This window comes from Hemiscyllium ocellatum, chromosome 13 (assembly GCF_020745735.1).
Source record: "Hemiscyllium ocellatum isolate sHemOce1 chromosome 13, sHemOce1.pat.X.cur, whole genome shotgun sequence".
NCBI lineage: Eukaryota > Metazoa > Chordata > Chondrichthyes > Orectolobiformes > Hemiscylliidae > Hemiscyllium > Hemiscyllium ocellatum.
In genome coordinates, this window is record NC_083413.1 from 79,021,280 (window position 1) to 79,039,919 (window position 18,640).

The 18,640-nt window shown below is 45.1% G+C and overlaps 1 protein-coding gene across 1 annotated transcript in view; it reads right to left on the bottom strand.

Moving 5' to 3' along the window:
• Window positions 1–393: 393 nt before the first annotated feature.
• The window catches only part of dzip1l (DAZ interacting zinc finger protein 1-like), a 217,452-nt gene continuing 199,205 nt past the window's right edge, over window positions 394–18,640 (bottom strand). The window contains exon 18 of the mRNA XM_060834975.1: window positions 394–4,473. Within this exon, the coding sequence (XP_060690958.1) occupies window positions 4,382–4,473 (92 nt within the window). The 3' untranslated portion in view covers window positions 394–4,381. The remainder of the gene's footprint in view (window positions 4,474–18,640) is intronic.

The following is an 18,640-nucleotide window of genomic DNA, read 5'->3' on the forward strand; positions in this document are numbered from 1 at the left end:
CATCCCATTTCTCCATGAAAATCCTCCCTCAAGCCTACCACAATGACTTGCTCCCAAGACCTCCTTACATGCTTCAATGATTTTTTAAAATTCTTCGAAAGCATTCCTGTGAAACACTTTGGGACGTTTGCTATGTTAAAGGTGCCTTAGACATGCAAGGCGTCTAATTCATTATTAGTTGGACCTGCTTGGATAGGATTGATCATAGCAGGAGTGATCATTCCTTTATGGTTAAAATCTGTCCATCAGAAAACAAATGACTTGAGGCAAGGGGAGTCTGGAATGCGATAAACACAAAACTTTATTTTATTAAAGATTCATTCACAAAAAAATCAAAATTGAACTTTTGCTCAAAAATGCAAGTTGCAATACATTAGATACAAAGATGCCCTGGAAAACATATTACATAAAAAATTAACATGAAATGAATAACAGAAATAATTCAGGTGCTAAAATAGAACTTACAAGCTAAAGCTTACTTCTAGAATAACAGGAATGACCAATAGGTTGCACTTTTTGGAGGGGGGTGGAGTTTCTTCCTCCATTACTGATGCACACGCACACACACACACACACACACGCGCGCGCACACACACACGTACACACATGCACGCACACACGATAACATGGCTGTTTGACTGGACGGAGCACTGAGACATATGATTCTCAGCGATAATTCATTGAAGTTTGCATCACAGGTAAACAGGGTGGATAAGAAGGCATTTAGCACACTTGCCTTCATTGCTCAGTCCTTTGAGTATAGGTGTTCAGACGCCATAGTGAGATTGTACAGGACATTGGTGAGACCTCTTCTGGAGTACTGTGTCCAGTTCTGGTTGCTCTGTTATAGGAAAGATATTATTAAACTGGAGAGGGTGCAGAAAAGATTTACTATGTTGTTGCTGGGAAAGGAGAGTTTGTGAAATAAGGGAACTTGACAGGGTAGAATCTGAGAGGTTGTTATGAGAGGGCAAATCCCATGTATGGAAGGACTGCCTTACGAAAAGAGGTGAGTAGGTTGAGCCTTTAACTGTTGGAGTTACCAGAAAATAAGAGGTGACCTTACCAAAACATGTAAGATTCTCAGGGAACCTGATAGTAGATGTAGAGAGGTTGTTTCCACTTATGGGAGAGTCTCAGACCAGAGGGTATAATCTCTGAGTAACGGTTCGCCCATTTGGGACAGGGATAAGGAGATATTTCCTCTCTCGATGGGTGGGTGATCAGTGGAATTCTTTCCTGCAGAAGTCTGACAAGACCAGGTCACTAACTATTACTCAAGGGTGAGACAGAAAGAATTTTTAATCAGTAAAAGATTCAAGGCTAATGGGAGAAAGGTAGGAACGTGGAGTTGAGAATGATGGTCTATTTCTGCTCCTATGTCTTATGGTTTTATGGTGGAAGACGGGAAAGTGAGCGAATTCAAAAACATACTGATGAGAGAGATAGACTCACAGGGCTGCAGGAATAGTACAGAGAATGGGATTGACTTGATTGCTCTGCAGAGAGTTGGTATAGACTAGATGGACCTATTGACTCCATGAAACCTCCAGTAATTCTCCCTCAGTGTTAGTCTAAAGAAATGGAAAACTAATCTCCTAGACAAACAAGACAGGAGTGGAGTCATTGGCCCTTTTGAAGCTAAAAGTCCCTCAATTTAGCATAAACACATGAGTTTATTAGTTAAAACTGAACTGGAGCTGAGGATAATTGGCTGTGTGCATGGCAGTCACTTACCAACCAGTATGTGAACAAAGGATCTGTTCATTTTCCATTTGGGAAGGGGAGGTTGGATGCCACAAGGATCAGAGTTCATGTGGCCAATAGTAGAAAGGCCCGACAGCCTGGCAGGAAGAGGTCATGAGGTCAAACCATCTGGAAGGCGGGTCAAGCAGAACTGCCAAGCCTATTGTCACACAGTGCAACAGAAAGCTGGATCAACAACTTATTCTACTTTCATTGCCCTCTCTCATCACACTGAAACTGGGAGTAGGGAATACTGCCTGGGAATCTCCAACAAGAGAAACAAAAAATAATCAAAGTCTGAATGATAAACCTCTTTTGGCCTCTCAACAACTAGGGATGAGAATCTTGGGCTGATGTAAATGAATAAGAGAGGGCGGGGGGAGACGAGAGAGCAAAAGAGAGAGTGCATTTGAATCTTTAGCGAGTGGCAGCTACCACCCAGGCAGGCAGTGTAATAGATCTGCTGTGGTCAAATGGAATTGTGCAGGCAGGTCAATGGGCTGAATGGCCATCTCCTGTTTCAACCTTCCTGAAATCAGTATGAGGATGGACAAAAATACCAGCAGCACTGAATTCAGGTCAAATGAGGATAATCAAAACGACCGATAATTCACCATAGCAAAGATGTCAACTCCTCAGCATTCATGGCTTGGAAATTATGAGCAAGAGAAGGAACATGCAGATGGAATTTTTTCTTTTAAAATGCTCCAGGTGTCTTAAAGGAAGAAAGGGAAGGTAGAGAATGAGAGGTACAGGGAGGGAATTCCAGAATTCAGGCTCCGATAGCTAAAGGCATGGCCACCAACAGTGTAGGCGATTATAATCGGAGATGTTCAACAGTCAGAGGAAGAGAATTATAGAATGAGATTCCAGGGAATATTAGCAAGTTTTTAGAAGATTTGTAGCTCGAGTTGGGGTTCTGGATGTAGGTTTGCTCGCTGAAAAAAAAAATGAACCTTCCAGTTCAGTGAGTAAACCTACATCCAGATCTTGATGGAGAGACTGTGGTTACAAGAGACAAGCAAAGGTGTGTCTTGAGTGAGAGAGAGAGGACATTATTTGGAAATGAGGAGAGGTCAGGATTGGGAATTTGAGGTGAATCAAAAAGAATTAGAATTAGAACCAGCTTTATTGTCACATGTACTCAAATGGGTAGCGTGAAAAGTTTACAAGTCATCACTTATGGCACCATCTCAGGTAGCAAGGTCCTAGGAATGTATTCTTAAGTACGAATTCTCAGGGGAAAAATAAAGTAGAAAAATAGAGAAATAAAAAGCCTAGCAATAAATTGGACAAATTCAGAATAGCAGTCCTTCCAATCCAAACAGCGCCAGGCTTCACCTCAAGGCCGGGAGTCCGCGTTGGCTTTCACCCCAGATATTGCCAGCCAATTCCATCCAAGGATGGGAGGTAAATAGAGAAAGAAAAGAAACGCGAAAAGAGAGAGAAGAGAAAAGAAACAGACGGAGTGGACGAGCTCTGACTCAAGAGTCTTACTCCACCACCATGTTAGATGGACTTGTTGGGATTGTCCATTTTCCTAAAACTTCTCTGCATTTAGTGCCCAGAATTCCAGAAGGGATGCTCCAGCAAACATCGGTACAGCCCCTGGATGTGCAACACGGAGGGAGCCTGGCTGACATCCTGCTGAGGCAAGGACCAGGAAAACCCCATCTTAAATTCAGCGTCAAGCACTGTGCAATAATCAAACACAGTGCAGAGAAGGCTCCAAACTATCCTCCGAAATGGCACGCTATCAGACAGCAGTTATCCAGATAGACAGCAAGAGATATCCTTCTCTTTGGAGAGTGCGAGGGGTACAGACAGTAGGATTGCCAACTCTCCAGGGTTAATGATTGTTCTCCAAGTAATTAAATCTAAATTTCAGGGTACAGCTGAGCATTAAAAAGTGATTATCCTCCCCCACACTGCAACAACGGTGATACTTCAAAAGTACTTCTTTGGCTATGAGTCACTTTGGCTCATCCAATGGCTGTGGTATGGTGGCTCAGTTGTTATTAGCACTGTTGTTACACAGTGCCTGGGACCTGGGCTCAATTCTACCCTCTGGTGACTGTCTCTAAGGAGTTTGCTCATTCTCCTCTGTGTGAGTTTCCTTCCCTAGTCCAAAGATGTGCAGGTTAGGTGGCCTGGCTATGGGAAATGCAGGGATTTAAGTGGGATGCTCTATAGAGGGGCAGCATGGGCTGAACGGCCTGCTTTCCACACAGTAGAGATTCGATAAATGCAAACAGCATTTTACTTTTATCACTTCTTTTCAAAATTTGTGGTTCCTAGCGACAGAAATGTGGGGAATGTGTTAAAAGGTTGGATTTATTCGACTGACGGTGAAGAACAGCAATGGCATCTGCTTGTCTCCCAATTGGCACAGGAAGTAATGGCCAAAGTGTGGACGAGGAGCACTTGAAAGCTAGAGGACCCATGAAGAGACACCAGGAATTCCCTTCAACCAGTGCCAATATAATGGGCAAGTCAGGTTAGTAGACAAGCTCACAATGCAGTATCCCCACATAAAAGCCCCCATCATTATTCCCCCGGTACAGAGGAACCCTCCAGCGGTGAAGCTGAACCAGCCCGAAATGGTTCTATCGATCGAAGCAGGAACTCCCGGTGCTCATGGGAAGTTGAACTCTGAGTCACTGATGTCTGTTACCGTGGCAAAGCTGCTGCTCTTCAGTGACATCACGGTGCCAGCTTCCTTCAACCCTGAAACGAGAGACAAGCTAGTTCAATGTTCTTGCCTCTTATACACAATCCTGCCCTGCACTTACTGGCTACTGTCTGCCACATGTGGTTGAACTAAAGTAAATGGCCAGTGCACCCCATTCACATCTTGGCACTGGGACTTTCCTTCCCCATCTAGGATCATCACACAATCCCCTAGCTTACCTGACCTGCCCAACTGTATGCTGCAGACCGATCTTTATGGTTTTGCCAGTTCACATTCAACTCCAACCTGAAACCCATTGTAAACCTATGACTGAAGATCCCCAATACTGCAGACAACCAAACCCGCATTTCTCACTCCCTCACCAGCGCAGGAGAGGCTATGTTATACAGCAATGTGACGCGACTCTGAAGCAATTTGTAGGTGATGTTCACTTGAAGCTACCACACAGAACAACAGCAGATGGAGCTGTAGGCTATGGGACGAAGGAGGAGAAACATAAATCGTTATACCAGTACCTCCTGTTGTACCCTAGTTTGCTAGTAGCAGTTTCAAAGTCCTATGAACTCATTTTGGGAATGAGGATAAAGCAAACTTATTAATTTTTTTGGAGATTTGTCTACATTTTGCAGAGAAATCTAAAGGCAATTTTTCCAGTTTAAAGTGATGCTTTTATAAACCCTTTATTCCTGGAGCGTCGGAGGCTGAAGGGTGACCTTATAGAGGTTTAGAAAATCATGAGGGGCATGGATAGGATAAATAGACAAAGTCTTTTCCCTGCGGTTGGGGAATTCAGAACTAGAGGACATAGGTTTAGGGTGAGAGGGGAACGATATAAAAGAGACCTAAGGGGCAACTTTTTCACACAGAGAGTGATGCGTGTATGGAATGAGCTGCCAGAGGAAGTGGTGGAGGTTGGTACAATTGCAACATTTAAGAGGCACCTGGATGGGTATATGAATAGGAAGGGTTTGAAGGGATATGAGCCGGGTGCGGGCAGGTGGGACTAGATTGGGTGAGGATATCTGGTCGGCTTGGACAGGTTGGACTGAAGGGTCTGTATCCATGCTGTACATCTCTATGACTCTAAGTACCTCATGCACTCCCCACCCCCACCTCCACGCTCCCGCCGCCCCACGCCATTTATTCCTGCAGCTCATCCATGTAGAATCACAACCCATACCCCGGCAAGGGTAGATTGAAACACCTCCCCTCGGAAACCGAGGAGAGCAACCAACATTTCCACCACCGTGTAGAAACAGCCAAACTCTGGCATCTTTGGGATTGAATAGAGTGGCCCTGATAAACTAAACAGTAAACACATCAAATGTTCGATAGTGTAAGCTATAAGGTGGCACGCCCCGTGCAGCATGACTGGCCAACCTTCTGGGTTTGGGCTGTAGTTTGTCAGTGCAGAAATTCTTCTGAATACAAAATAACAGACAATAAATTCTCCAATGCAAACAAACTCAGCAAACACCATTCACTTCACATCAATCTCCTCCCCTTCCATCATAATTCTTGGTGCTTTTAGGTCCTCCATTGGTCCTAATTTCTTTTGGTTTCAAAGAGACAAATAATCTAATTTAACTGTTCGGACTCTGCTAGTTTCAAATGGCTTAATGCTTTAGTCAGTACTTCATCCATCAATTAAAATGGAGGAGGTTTACATAATCACTGTCTGATAATATCTGATCAAAGATAGCGAAGCTCCGGGAAATAAGAAGTGGGCAGATATTTGATGCTGCATCCCAAGGATGACCTTATAGAGGTTTATAAAATCATGAGGGGCCTTGATAGGGTAAATAGACAAGGTACTTTCCCTGGAATCAGGGAGTCCAGAACTAGAGGGCATAGGTTTAGGGTGAGGCAACATTTTCACGCAGAAGGTGGTGTGGGTATGGAATGAGCTGCCAGAGGAAGTGGTGGAGGCATCTGGCTGGTTATATGAATAGGAAGGGTTTATAGGGATTTGGGCCAAATGCTGACAAATGGGACTAGATTTATTTGGGACACCCGGTTAGCATGGACGAGTTGGACTGAAAGGTCTGTTTCTGTGTTGTACATCTCTATGACATTACGACATGAAGAAAATATCTTGAATTCCCTTTTACCCATTCCGCCTAGGCCAGTTGACAGCCTAAGACCAGAAGGCTGCAGATATACCTTCCTGCCCCCAATACAAATCTTCAAACAGGAGGAGTAGGCCATTCAGCCCCTCAGGCTTGCTCCACCATTCAAGATGTTGAACTTCAACCCCACTTCCTTTCTTGCTCCCCATATCCCTCGATTCCCTGAGAGATAATAAATCTATCACAGCATTAAATACACTCAATGATAGAGACTTCATAAAGTGAATTACAAGGATACAAGTCTCTCTCTCTCTCTGAAGAGCAGTCTGCAACAACTAGGACTTAAAGCAGCAACATGTGATTGCTCTCAAACACACCCAGTTGTGATCCTCCAGCACCTCACAGTTACATTCCTTTCTGACAAGGTTGAACTAAGAAAACCTTCCCTTCAAACATCAATTTTAATTACGGGCGGGACGTTGCCGATTTTGAGTTTGGAGGGAAGGTGGTCGAGGTCCATGTGAGCGGTGGGAGAGTGACACTTCCCACTTGTGGGGTGGGGACAGGGTCTTAGGGAAGGAGGGGGGATGCATACATCTAAACCCCAAGCCGTTCTGGGAGTTTCATCTCACTTCCCTCTCCCTCAGAGCTCAATGGCAATTTCAGTTCCAGTTGGGGAGATGGAAGGATTTGGGCATGCCCAATGCAGAGCCAAACCAAAGGTATTAGCATTCCCCACAGGCTCCTGCAGATAATCAAGGCATGTATTTATGTTGGCCTTGTGAGAAATGCCCATTGCCAATGGGGGAGCAAATCTGGTCATTGGTGGCATCAAGGTTATACATGCATCATGGATCATAATGAACGCATTATAACTAGTCTTCCAGCTGAAACAGGGCTGTGCTGGTGGTTCAGTGGTTAGTACTACTGCCTCATGGCAGCAGGAGCATTCTCCCCTTGGGTAACTGTGTGGAATTTGTACATTCTCCCCGTGTCTGCGTGCATTTCCTCTGAGTGCTCCAGTTTCTTCCCACAGTCCAAAGGTGCGCAGGTTAGATGGATTTACCATGCTAAATTACCCAAAGTGTGCAGGGATGTGCAAGTTAAGTGGATTAGCCATGGGAAATGTAGGGTGACAGGGATAGGTAGTCTGGGTGGGATAACCTTAGGAGGCAAAGAATGTGGTGCTGGAAAAGCACAGCCAAGGAGATAGGAGTCGATGTTTTGAGCATGACTTCTTCATCGGTCTTCAGCGGGGTAATGTGGACTCAATGGGCCGAATGGCCTGCTTCCACACACAGTACGGATTCTATGATGGAGTAGACCCCAACATAGCAGCAAGGAGCAAACAGGAAGAGGAATGAGTCACTGCAATTTTCAGGACAATACAGTACCCATCCTACTGGGCCAACAACATTGGAACCATTATATTTAATAAGAACAAAGATGTTTCCACACATATAATAGAAGCCAAACCTAAATCATTGCACAGTAAACGTGGAATATTCCAAGATCTGGAGGCAACCACCTGGAAGCCAGGCCCAGAATTTCTGTTCCAAAGATGGAGCAAGAATAAACATTTCTGATCATTATTTGTTCATTACTTCCAGCAGGCAGACATGATATCAGATTGTGGATTAGTGGTGCTGGAAGAGTACAGCAGTTCAGGCAGCATCCAACGAGCAGCAACTTCGACGTTTCGGGCAAAAGCCCTTCATCAGGAATAAAGGCAGTGAGCCTGAAAGCGTGGAGAGATAAGCTTGGGGAGGGTGGGGGTGGGGAGAGAGTATGATATCAGATTGGTTCTCCATGGCAACATTTAATTCTCTTGGTTTGATTTGTCAGACTGAAAAGACAAATATGTTGTCAGAGTTTCCACTACAGCTCTTGCTAATACAGTCCTTAATATCTGGCCTTTCAGCTTAATCCAAATCCTTCTTTTCTCAGGAACCTAATTTTCATAAATTGAGGGAATGAGAGTCTTGGTCCTAAGATCTTCTGTATGGTTCTGACATTGCCTGAACAAAAGGCATCATATTGAAGGGCTAATTTCATATCTCTCTCCTCAGTTCAGTTAATCATTAACCCAGATTAGTTTCACCCACGTGACCAAGTGATCTTCAGATAAACTCACCATATAAACCTTGATCTGCCCATTAATAATAAGAATTAATCTGCACCGGCACGGTGGCACAGTGGTTAGCACTGCTGCCTCACAGCGCCAGGGACCTGGGTTCAATTCCCGCCTCAGGCGACTGACTGTGTGGAGTTTGCACGTTCTCCCCGTGTCTGCGTGGGTTTCCTCCGGGTGCTCCGGTTTCCTCCCACAGTCCAAAGACGTGCGGGTCAGGTGAATTGGCCATGCTAAATTGCCCATAGTGTTAGGTAAGGGGTATATGTAGGGGTATGGGTGGGTTGCGCTTCGGCGGGTCGGTGTGGACTTGTTGGGCCGAAGGGCCTGTTTCCACACTGTAAGTCTAATCAAAACACATTCCATGGCCTCAGCAAAGCCCACTTTGCAGTCTTTTTTTTCAATTCACTCGTGGTACATTGGCATGCTGACTGGGCCAACATTCATTGCCCATTCCTACTTGCTCTAGACAAGGTGATGGTGAGTTGTCTTCTGAAACAATGACAGTCTAACTGGTGTAGGTAGACCCTGTTAGGGAGAAAGTTCCAGGATTTTGACCCAGCCAGTGCCATGTCCAGCTCCCACTTGAATATATCTAACAAACCGATCCTAACAGCTATCTGTGAGAGAGAATTCCACAGGCTCACACCTCTCTGAGTAAAGAAATTGTTCCTCATTTAAGCCCTGAATGGCTTACGCCTTATTCTTAGACTGAGGGTGCTGTCTAGCGAAGGGAGAGCGCCGCTCCTTAGATTGCAGGAGTCAGACGTACCACAGCATTAAGAAAGGACCACCTTCCTGACAAACTGAACAGAGGCGATCGTAGGGCCATTCAGGAAGCAAGTTGATATCCTGGTGATACCAGCTGCAGTCCTTTAGTTTAAACATTAGGATTTGTAAGTAAGAACTGGACAACATTCACGTAATAAGGGATTGGACTAACGGAATCCCATTACCCCGAATAAGAAAGTTATAGTGACAAACAGAAATAGATAACAGAGAATGCTGGAGATACTCAGCAGGTGTGGCAGCATCTGTGAAGCTAGAACAGAGTTAACCTTTCAAGTCTGGAATGACGGCTGCCTCAGAAGAGATACTGAATTTCGACAGAATTTGCTGCTGATCAGAATTATAACTGACTGCATGAGGAAAGACAAGCTAATTTAATTAACGATTATTTATTATTGATTGTCCTGCAGATACTCAACTGGAAATAATCATTGGTAATATCTACCTGTTGATGTTCAATATGGCATTCCACTCTCAGCTCTTTAACCAGAGCTGTTACACTGAATTTGTTAGCAACACCATGACAACAGCAGGCAAAGCAATGCCAAATAAACGTGTTAAGTTGTAATGCTCTACTACTGCCTTAAGTCAGGAACCAGGTCCAATCTTTTATCGTTATATTGTTTAGTATTGTTACGGCTACAAACTCAATACTTCTTGCGCTATGGTTCATGAAATTTGTGTTATGTGACTAAGTGAGAGAGAGAGAGATGGCTCTCTGAATTTTTTTTTTCACCTGGTCAATCCCCTATGACTTTGGACAGAGAGTTACAGAAAATCCCATTGCAAAGTTTTACCTTGGGGTTTGCAAAGAAAGATGACAACATGCTCTTGGAAGCGGAAAATGAATAATACATGCTCTCAGGATAAAATGGAGTTTTGAGTGACTGTACAATGCAATAGTTTTGATACCATATAATCACAAACATTAAATCCAATACACTAAATTCAAAGAAATCACACTGAGCACATACTGACTAACTGCTATACAGTGAAGCAGGCTATACTATATACTCAGCGACAACAGTCCCTGAACAAATCAATAAATTAATGGGCTGCTGAACATCAGTCCAAATGAATAAATCAATGTAGCAACAGATACCAGGAAATTCTACAACTGCTGTCACAGTGGGCTTACTATCAAATCAATAAACTACTGGAGGAGCAGGCAGTAGTGAATTAATATATCCTTAGGGAAGCAGACGCATCAATCCATCTGTTCCTTGTGGAGTTAGCCAAGTGAATGTTGTTAGCCAGTGCACTGAGAAACTCTGTGCTCTCCAGAGAGAAGTATCCCCTGGGACCATCAGAGAGGAAGATGGAGACTCATGATGTGTCGCAAGAATAGGCTCCCTCGTTGTTATCAACGGCTCACTGCCACTGGCAAGAGCACCATACTGGAAGAACACAGCCTTTACTGAAAAGAAAAGGGACCACGTGCTTCAGGCGAAACAGCCAGCCCCATAGCCCATAGATTGTGCAGGTCCTTATAGCATCTTTCGATCTCGCTAAATGCCAATTTGAATATTATTGCAATCTGGACTTCACAAATACTTGTCACATGCCTGAGCTTATTATAACATCCTGAAGGGGCTAATCTGATGAAATATCAGCCTCAAATGGTTCAACACCATGACAAAGTCTCTAAACTACCTGATAGAGTCAATGCAGAGAGTTGCTTGCCCTTGTGGGAGAGTCTAGGGACTAGCAGTCATAATCTCAAAGTAAGGAGTCACCTATTACCAACAGAGATTGGGAGGAATTTCTTTTCTGTGAAAGTAGTAAATCCGTGGAAATTATTTACCACAGAGAACTACCAAGGTTGGGTCATTATCTATATTCAAGGCTGAGATAGATCTATCGTCAAAAAGTGTGGCGCTGGAAAAGCATAGCAGGTCAGGCAGCATACGAGGAGCAGGAGAGTCGACGTTTCGACCATAGGCCCTTCATCAGATAGATTTTATCGTAGAGGAATCAGGGGTTACAGGGAAAAGGCAGGAGAGATTGTGGAAGACACCAGCAGCAGACCAGAAATTCAAAAGGCTCAATGAGCCGGGGTGAGTATAGTGGTCATCAGGAAGGAGAAGGTGCTGGGAAGGTGAAAGGTCTGAAGGTGAATAAATCACCTGAACCAGATGGACTTCACCTCAAGGTTCTGGAGGAGATGGCAGAGGAGATGGTAGAGAAGATTGTGGAGGTATTGGTGGTGACCTTTCAGGGGTCTCTGTAATCACAGAGGGTCCCAGTGGTCTAGAAAATTACTAATGTAACACCCTTGTTTAAGAAAGGAGGGAAGCAGAAGACAGGAAATTATAGGCTGGCTATCCTGACCTCGATTGTTGGTAAGGTTTTGAGTCCAGTATTAAGTGTAAAATTGCAGAGTACATTGGAAGTGCATGATAAAATACAGCTGAGTCATCACAGCTTCATCAAGGGGAGGTCATCCTGACAAATCTGTCAGAATTCTTTGAGAAGGCAATGAGCAAGTTAGTTAAAGGAGAGCCAGAGCAGGTGATCTATTTGGATTTCCAGAAGGCTTTTGACAAGGTGTCACACAGAAGGCTGCTACATAAGATAAGAGCCCATAGCATTGGATGCAAAGTACTGGTATGGATAAAGAGTTTGGCTGACTGATAGAAGGCGGACAATAGGGATAAAGTGATCTTTTTCAGGATAACAGCTGGTGATTGGTGGAGTTCTACAGGGGTCTGCAAGGCTACAGAGAAGGGACAGGTCATATTGAGGAAGTGAGAAGGCTACAGAAAGACTAGAGAGTGGGCTAAGAAGTGGCAGATGGAATACAATGTGGAAAAGCATGGGGTTATGCACTTTAGTGAGATGAATAGAAGTGTAGACTATTTTCTAAATGGGGAAAGGCTACAGAAATCTGAAGCACAAATGGACTAGGGAGTCTTAGTTCAGGATTCTGTTAAGGTTCACATGAAGATTCAGTTGACAGTTAGGAAGGCAAATGTAATGTTAGCATTTATTTCAAAGGGCTCAAATGCAAGAGCAGAGATGAACTTCTGAGGCTGACAAGGCTCTGATCAGGCTGCATTTGGAATATTGAGAGCAGTTATGGGCCTTGTATCTAAGGGAGAATGTGCTGACATTAGAGGGGGGGGCCCAGAGGAGGTTTACAAGAATGATCCCAGGGATGAAGAACATAAGACCATAAGAAATTGGAGCAGGAGTAGACCACCTGACTTGTGGAGCCTGTGCCACCATGCAATAAGATCACAGCTGACCATTTCATGGACTCAGCTCCACTTACCTGTCCGCTCACCATAACCCTTAATTCCTTTACTTGTTATATGAGGAGTGGTTGAGGATTCTGGGTCTATACTCAAGGAGTTTAGAACGACAAGAGGCCAGTATAGACTGGATGTGGAGAAGATGCTTCCACTAGTAGGAGAGACTAAAACCTTGGGGACAGCCTCAAAATACTGCACTTGCCAAGGGCTCTTATGAATTATAGATGGTTAAGTGTCCATTTGTGGAACAAAATCAGCATGCTTTTACTACTGAACAGCCAAGGCTACACAGGGTCTAGTATTATTGTTGGCACACCTCAGGGCGTGTATGTGCTGCCAACAGGGTGGTGAAAATCTGTACTGATGTGTTCCTCACCCTGGCAAAGAAAGGAGACACCTTCAATGACAGAAAGACCATCTTGTATTAAGATCTAAACACCATAGAGGAACATTTGCAGAAGCGAAAGCTCAAGCTGATCCCCACAAAGCAACACGCAGCCTGCAAGTGACCTTCTGTAGCAATACTGTGGCACATGACCCCACTTTGACCTATTCAGGATCACCATCAATGAACACCTGAAGAAGCCTGCTGCTCAAAATAAGATTGTGGTCAAGCTGGTCTCGATATTGGCAAGCACGTAAGTGGAGAACATCATCATCAGTGCTTTGAACATCAGCAATAGTCCTTGTGGACCCTGTAGCAGAGTGGAGTACTGTGCACTGGGCTGGATGAGGAAACTACATTCAATCTACAGCTATCCAACTGAACTCTGCAATGCTGTATATTATTGGAACCCTTGAGTTATATCCAACACACTGACTGCTTTGATATTGCACACTGTTCTCCTATCCATTTGCTAAGGTGCCACAACCCTCTGGGATGCCCAACAAATCTCCCCCTCTACCACAACCTCAACAAAGTTCCAAACACCTTTTACGTCGCACAAGCCCTTATCGGACCCTAAATGCTTAATCTTCAACAATGTGATTTCAAGCCAGATGACGTCTTGTACAGCTGAAGCGATTCAGAGTCTCAACAACAAACATTCTGATAAAGACCATCATGGGTGACCTTCAACCACATCTGTGCAAACCATGGAAGACATGAAACCTTGATGCATAACTGGAGCATGAAGAAGCTCTTCTATGTCACCATGGTTACCTGGAATAGTCAGTGGATCACAATGCCACAATCACAGGACAGATGCATCCCATTCTTTTGATCGTTGCTGCTCCATATCTACACCAGCCAGAAGAAAGCAGAGAGATTACAAAAGAATGCTTTCTGGATCTAGTTTTACAGTCGTCCCTCAACTTCTGGGTTCCCTCGCTAGAGGAAGTAGGTTCTCTGCACCTACCCGAACCAATCTTCCCATTCCTGATGAAGGGCTTATGCCCGAAATGTCGACTCTCCTGCTCCTCGGATGTTGCCTGACCTGCTGTGCTTTTCCAGCACCGCATTTTTCGACTCTGACTCTCCAGCACCAGCAATCATCACTTCACCTAATCTTCCAGGAGGCCTTGTGCACTAATAGGTAATGCAGCATCCGAGCAGCAGGAAAATCAACGCTTTGGGCAGGAGCCCTTCATCAGGAATGCCCCTAATAGGTAATGCCCCTACCTCAGGGCCAGATGCTCTAAGTTTGAGCTTCACCTGAGCACTGGATAGTCATGGAAGGTGTTATCAGGTTGATTATCATGCTCCAACAACCCTATGTCAGGCAGTAAAAACAGAAGAATTTCCTGATAAACCTGAAATCAGTGGTAGCTTCAGCACAACAGTCTCACTGATTTAAAAGACTCCACATTCAGGTGACATCCAAATCAGCAGCAGAAATAGGCCATTCAGCCTGTTCCACCATTCAATAAGGTCAGATGTAATCTACGTGTACACTCATTCCATATTCCTACCTACCACCATAATCTTTTATTTCCCTGCTTAATAAGAGTTCCTCTGCATTAAAAACACTGCCCTCCACCATCTTTTGAGGCAGAGTTCAAAGTCTCACAATCCTCAGAGAAAGAAAATGTCCCTCATGATCTCATTCAAGAGCAGCCCAACATTAACTGCACACCCCACCCCCAGTTCTGGACTCACATGAGGAAATATCCTTTCCACTTGTTCACCTTATCAGGATCCATGTTGGATCTTACATACTTCAATCAAGTCATCCCTATTCTTCTGAGTTCCAGTGAAAACAAGCCCTGTCTGTCTGTTCTTTCCTCACAGACAACCTCATTCCAGGTGTCAATCTGGCGAACTTCCTATTAAATATCTCCAACGCAGCCTTCCTCAAAAAAGGAGACCGCAGTCCTCCTCACTATCATCTGGGGGCTAGTGCCAAACTTAGGAGCTGAAAATGTGTTGCTGGAAAAGCGCAGCAGGTCAGGCAGCATCCAAGGAACAGGAAATTTGACGTTTCGGGCATAAGCCCTTCATCAGGAATCATTCCTGATGAAGGGCTTATGTCCGAAACATCAAATTTCCTGTTCCTTGGATGCTGCCTGACCTGCTGCGCTTTTCCAGCAACACATTTTCAGCTCTGATCTCCAGCATCTGCAGACCACACTTTCTCCCCAAACTTAGGAGACCTGTCTCATAGACTAGTCGTGCAACAGCCCGACATAATCATACTCATGGAATCATACCTTACAGAAAACATCCCAGACACCATCATTACCATCCCTGGATATGTCCTGTCCCACTGGAAGGACAGACCCAGCAGAGGTGGCGGCACAGTGGTATACAGTAAGGAAGGGGTTGCCCTGGGAAATCTCATGGCTTCAGGAAACATCCTGCTGATTATTAAATAATATCCTCCATCAGCTGATGATTTGGTACTCCTCCATTTTGAACATCACTTGGAGGAAGCGCTGCGGATGGCAAGGGTACAAAGTGTGCTCTGGGTGGGGGATTTCAATGTCCACCACCAAGAGTGGCTCAGCAGCAGTGCTACCGATCGAGCCGGTCCAGAGCTAAAGGACACAGCTGTCAGACTGGGTCCACGGCAGGTGGTGAGGGAACCAACAAAAGGAAAAAAGCATACTTGAGCTTATCCTTACCAATGTGCCGGCTGGAGATGCATCTGTCCTTGGTAAGAGTGACAACTTTGTGGAGACAAAGTCCTGTCTTCACATTGAGAATACCAACCATTTTGTTGTGTGGCACTATCATCGTGCTAAATGGAACAGATCCAACAACTCAAGACTGGGCATCCATGAGGTGCTGTGAGCCATCAACAGCAGCAGAATTGTACTCCAGCACAATCTGCAACCTCATGGCCCAGCATATTCCCTCGTCAACCATTACCATCAGGCCAGGAGATCAACCCTGTTTCAATGAAGAGTGCAGGAGGGTTGTTCAGAAGCAGCACCAGGCATAGTTAAAATGAAGAGTCCACCGGTGAAGCTATCCAACAGAACTACTTGCATGCCAAACAACAAGCAACAAGTGATAGACAGAGCTAAGCGATATCAAAACTGTTGTCTCTATGGTCCTCAAACATTCATCTGTGTCCAGTTCTGTTATAGGAGAAAGTGAAAATTTTCAGGTTTATGCTCAAAACGTCGATTCTCCTGCTCCTCGGATTCTGCCTGACCTGCTGTGCTTTGCCAACACTCTCCACTGTTACAGGAAGGATATTATTAAGCTGGAGAGGGTTCATAAGAGATTTACCAGGATGTGGCCAGGAATGGAGGGTGAGAGGCTGGATAGGCTGGGACCTTTTTCACTGGAGCGTAGGAGGTTGAGGGGTGACCTTAAAGAGCTTTTTAAAATCTGATAAGGCATAGCAAGGGTCTTTTGCCTTGGGTGTGGAGGTTCAAAACTAGGGAGCATATTTTTAAGGTGAGAGGAGAGAGATTTAAAAAAGACACAAAGGGGCCTTTTGATTTTGCACAGAGAGTGGTTCATGTGTGGTATGAAGTGGTGGATGTAGGTACAGTTACAACATCTCAAAGACATTTGGATAAGTAGATGAATAAGCCAAGCACTCGCAGGTGGGACAAGTTTATGTGGATTATGGTTAGCATGGACTGGTTGGACCGAAGGGTCTGTTTCTGTGTTCTATGACTCTAAAATGTTTGGAATAAAGAGTTCGCCTCAGTAATGGTGATCACAATAACTATCATCAGGCATGTGAAAACCCATTTGGTTCACTAATCTCCTTTGTGGAAGGATACCTGGTCAGAGAGCAATGTGATTGACTCTTAACTGGAGGAGCAATCCACACAGTTCATGGGCAATTAGTAATGGGAAACAAACGTTGGCCAAGCCACCGATGCCCGCATCACAAGAAAAAAAAATCGACTCACTATAGCAACAAATTCTACATTCTCATCACTGTCTGGGTACAAGTTTTCTTTCAAATACCCAATTTGACTTCTTGCAGACTATTTATATTAATGGCCTCTGTATTTGTAGTTGTTTGTATAAAGAAGGGCTGATGAAGGGCTTATGCTCGAAACGTCGAATTCTCTATTCCTGAGATGCTGCCTAACCTGCTGTGCTTTGACCAGCAACACATTTGCAGCTGTGATCTCCAGCATCTGCAGACCTCATTTTTTACTCGTTTGTATAAAGAAACCAACTCTCTGTTGGTGCTAGATAAAAATCTTCCAGAATTTTAAATACTTTCATTCAGTCATCACCTTTCCCTTCTCTCTCAAGAGAAAAGAAACCCAGCCTATTCATCCTTTCCTAGCAGATACAACCTCACAGTCCTGGTACTACCTTGAGAATGCTTCATCCTTCCCAATGCTTCTAATGCCTTTTTTATAATATGGTATCTGGGACTGTGAATTTACTACAGAGTATGGGGCTTTTGTGGTACAATGATGTTCTGGATCAGTGGTGCTGGAAAAGCACAGCAGTTCAGGCAGCATCCGAGGGACAGTAAAATCGACGTTTCAGGCAAAAGCCCTTCATCAGGAATACAGGCAGAGAGCCTGAAGGGTGGAGAGATAAAAGAGAGGAGGGTGAGGGTGAGGAGAAAGTAGCATATAGTACAATAGGTGAGTGGGGGAAGGGATGAAGGTGATAGGTCGGGGGCAGGGGAGGGTGGAGTGGATAGGTGGAAAGGAAGATAGGCAGGTAGGACAAGTCATGGGGACAGTGCTGAGCTGGAAGTTTGAAACTAGGATGAGGTGGGGTAAGGGGAAATGAGGAAACTGTTGAAGTCCACATTGATGCCCTGGGGTTGAAGTGTTCCGAGGTGGAAGATGAGGCGTTCTTCCTCCAGGCGTCTGGTGGTGAGGGAGCAGCAGTGAAGGAGGCTCAGGACCTCCATGTCCTCGGCAGAGTGTTAGGGGAGTTGAAATATTGGGCCACAGGGCAGTGCGGTTGATTGGTGCGGGTGTCCCAGAGATGTTCCCTAAAGCACTCCGCTAGGAGGTGCCCAGTATCCCCAATGTAGAGGAAACCGCATCGGGAGCAACGGATACAATAAATGATATTAGTGGATGTGCAGATAAAACTTTGATGGATGTGGAAGGCTTCTTTAGGGCCTTGGATGGAGGTGAGGGAGGAGGTGTGGGCGCAGGTTTTGCAATTCCTGCGGAGGCAGGGGAAGGTGTCACGATGGGAGGGTGGGTTGTGAGGGGGGGGGGGGGGGAGTGGACCTGACCAGGTAATCATGGAGGGAACGGTCCTTGCGGAAGGCGGAAAGGGGTGGGGAGGGAAATATATCCCTGGTGGTGGGGTATTTTTGGAGGTGGCGGAATTGTCGGTGGATGATTTGGTTTATGTGAAGGTTGGTAGGGTGGAAGGTGAGCACCAGGGGTGTTCTGTCCTTGTTACAGTTGGAGGGGTGGGGTCTGAGGGCGGATGTGCGGGATGTGGACGAGATGCGTTGGAGGGCATCTTCAACCATGTGGGAAGGGAAATTGCAGTCTCTAAAGACGGAGGCCATCTGGTGTGTTCCATGGTGGAACTGGTCCTCCTGGGACCACATACGGCGGA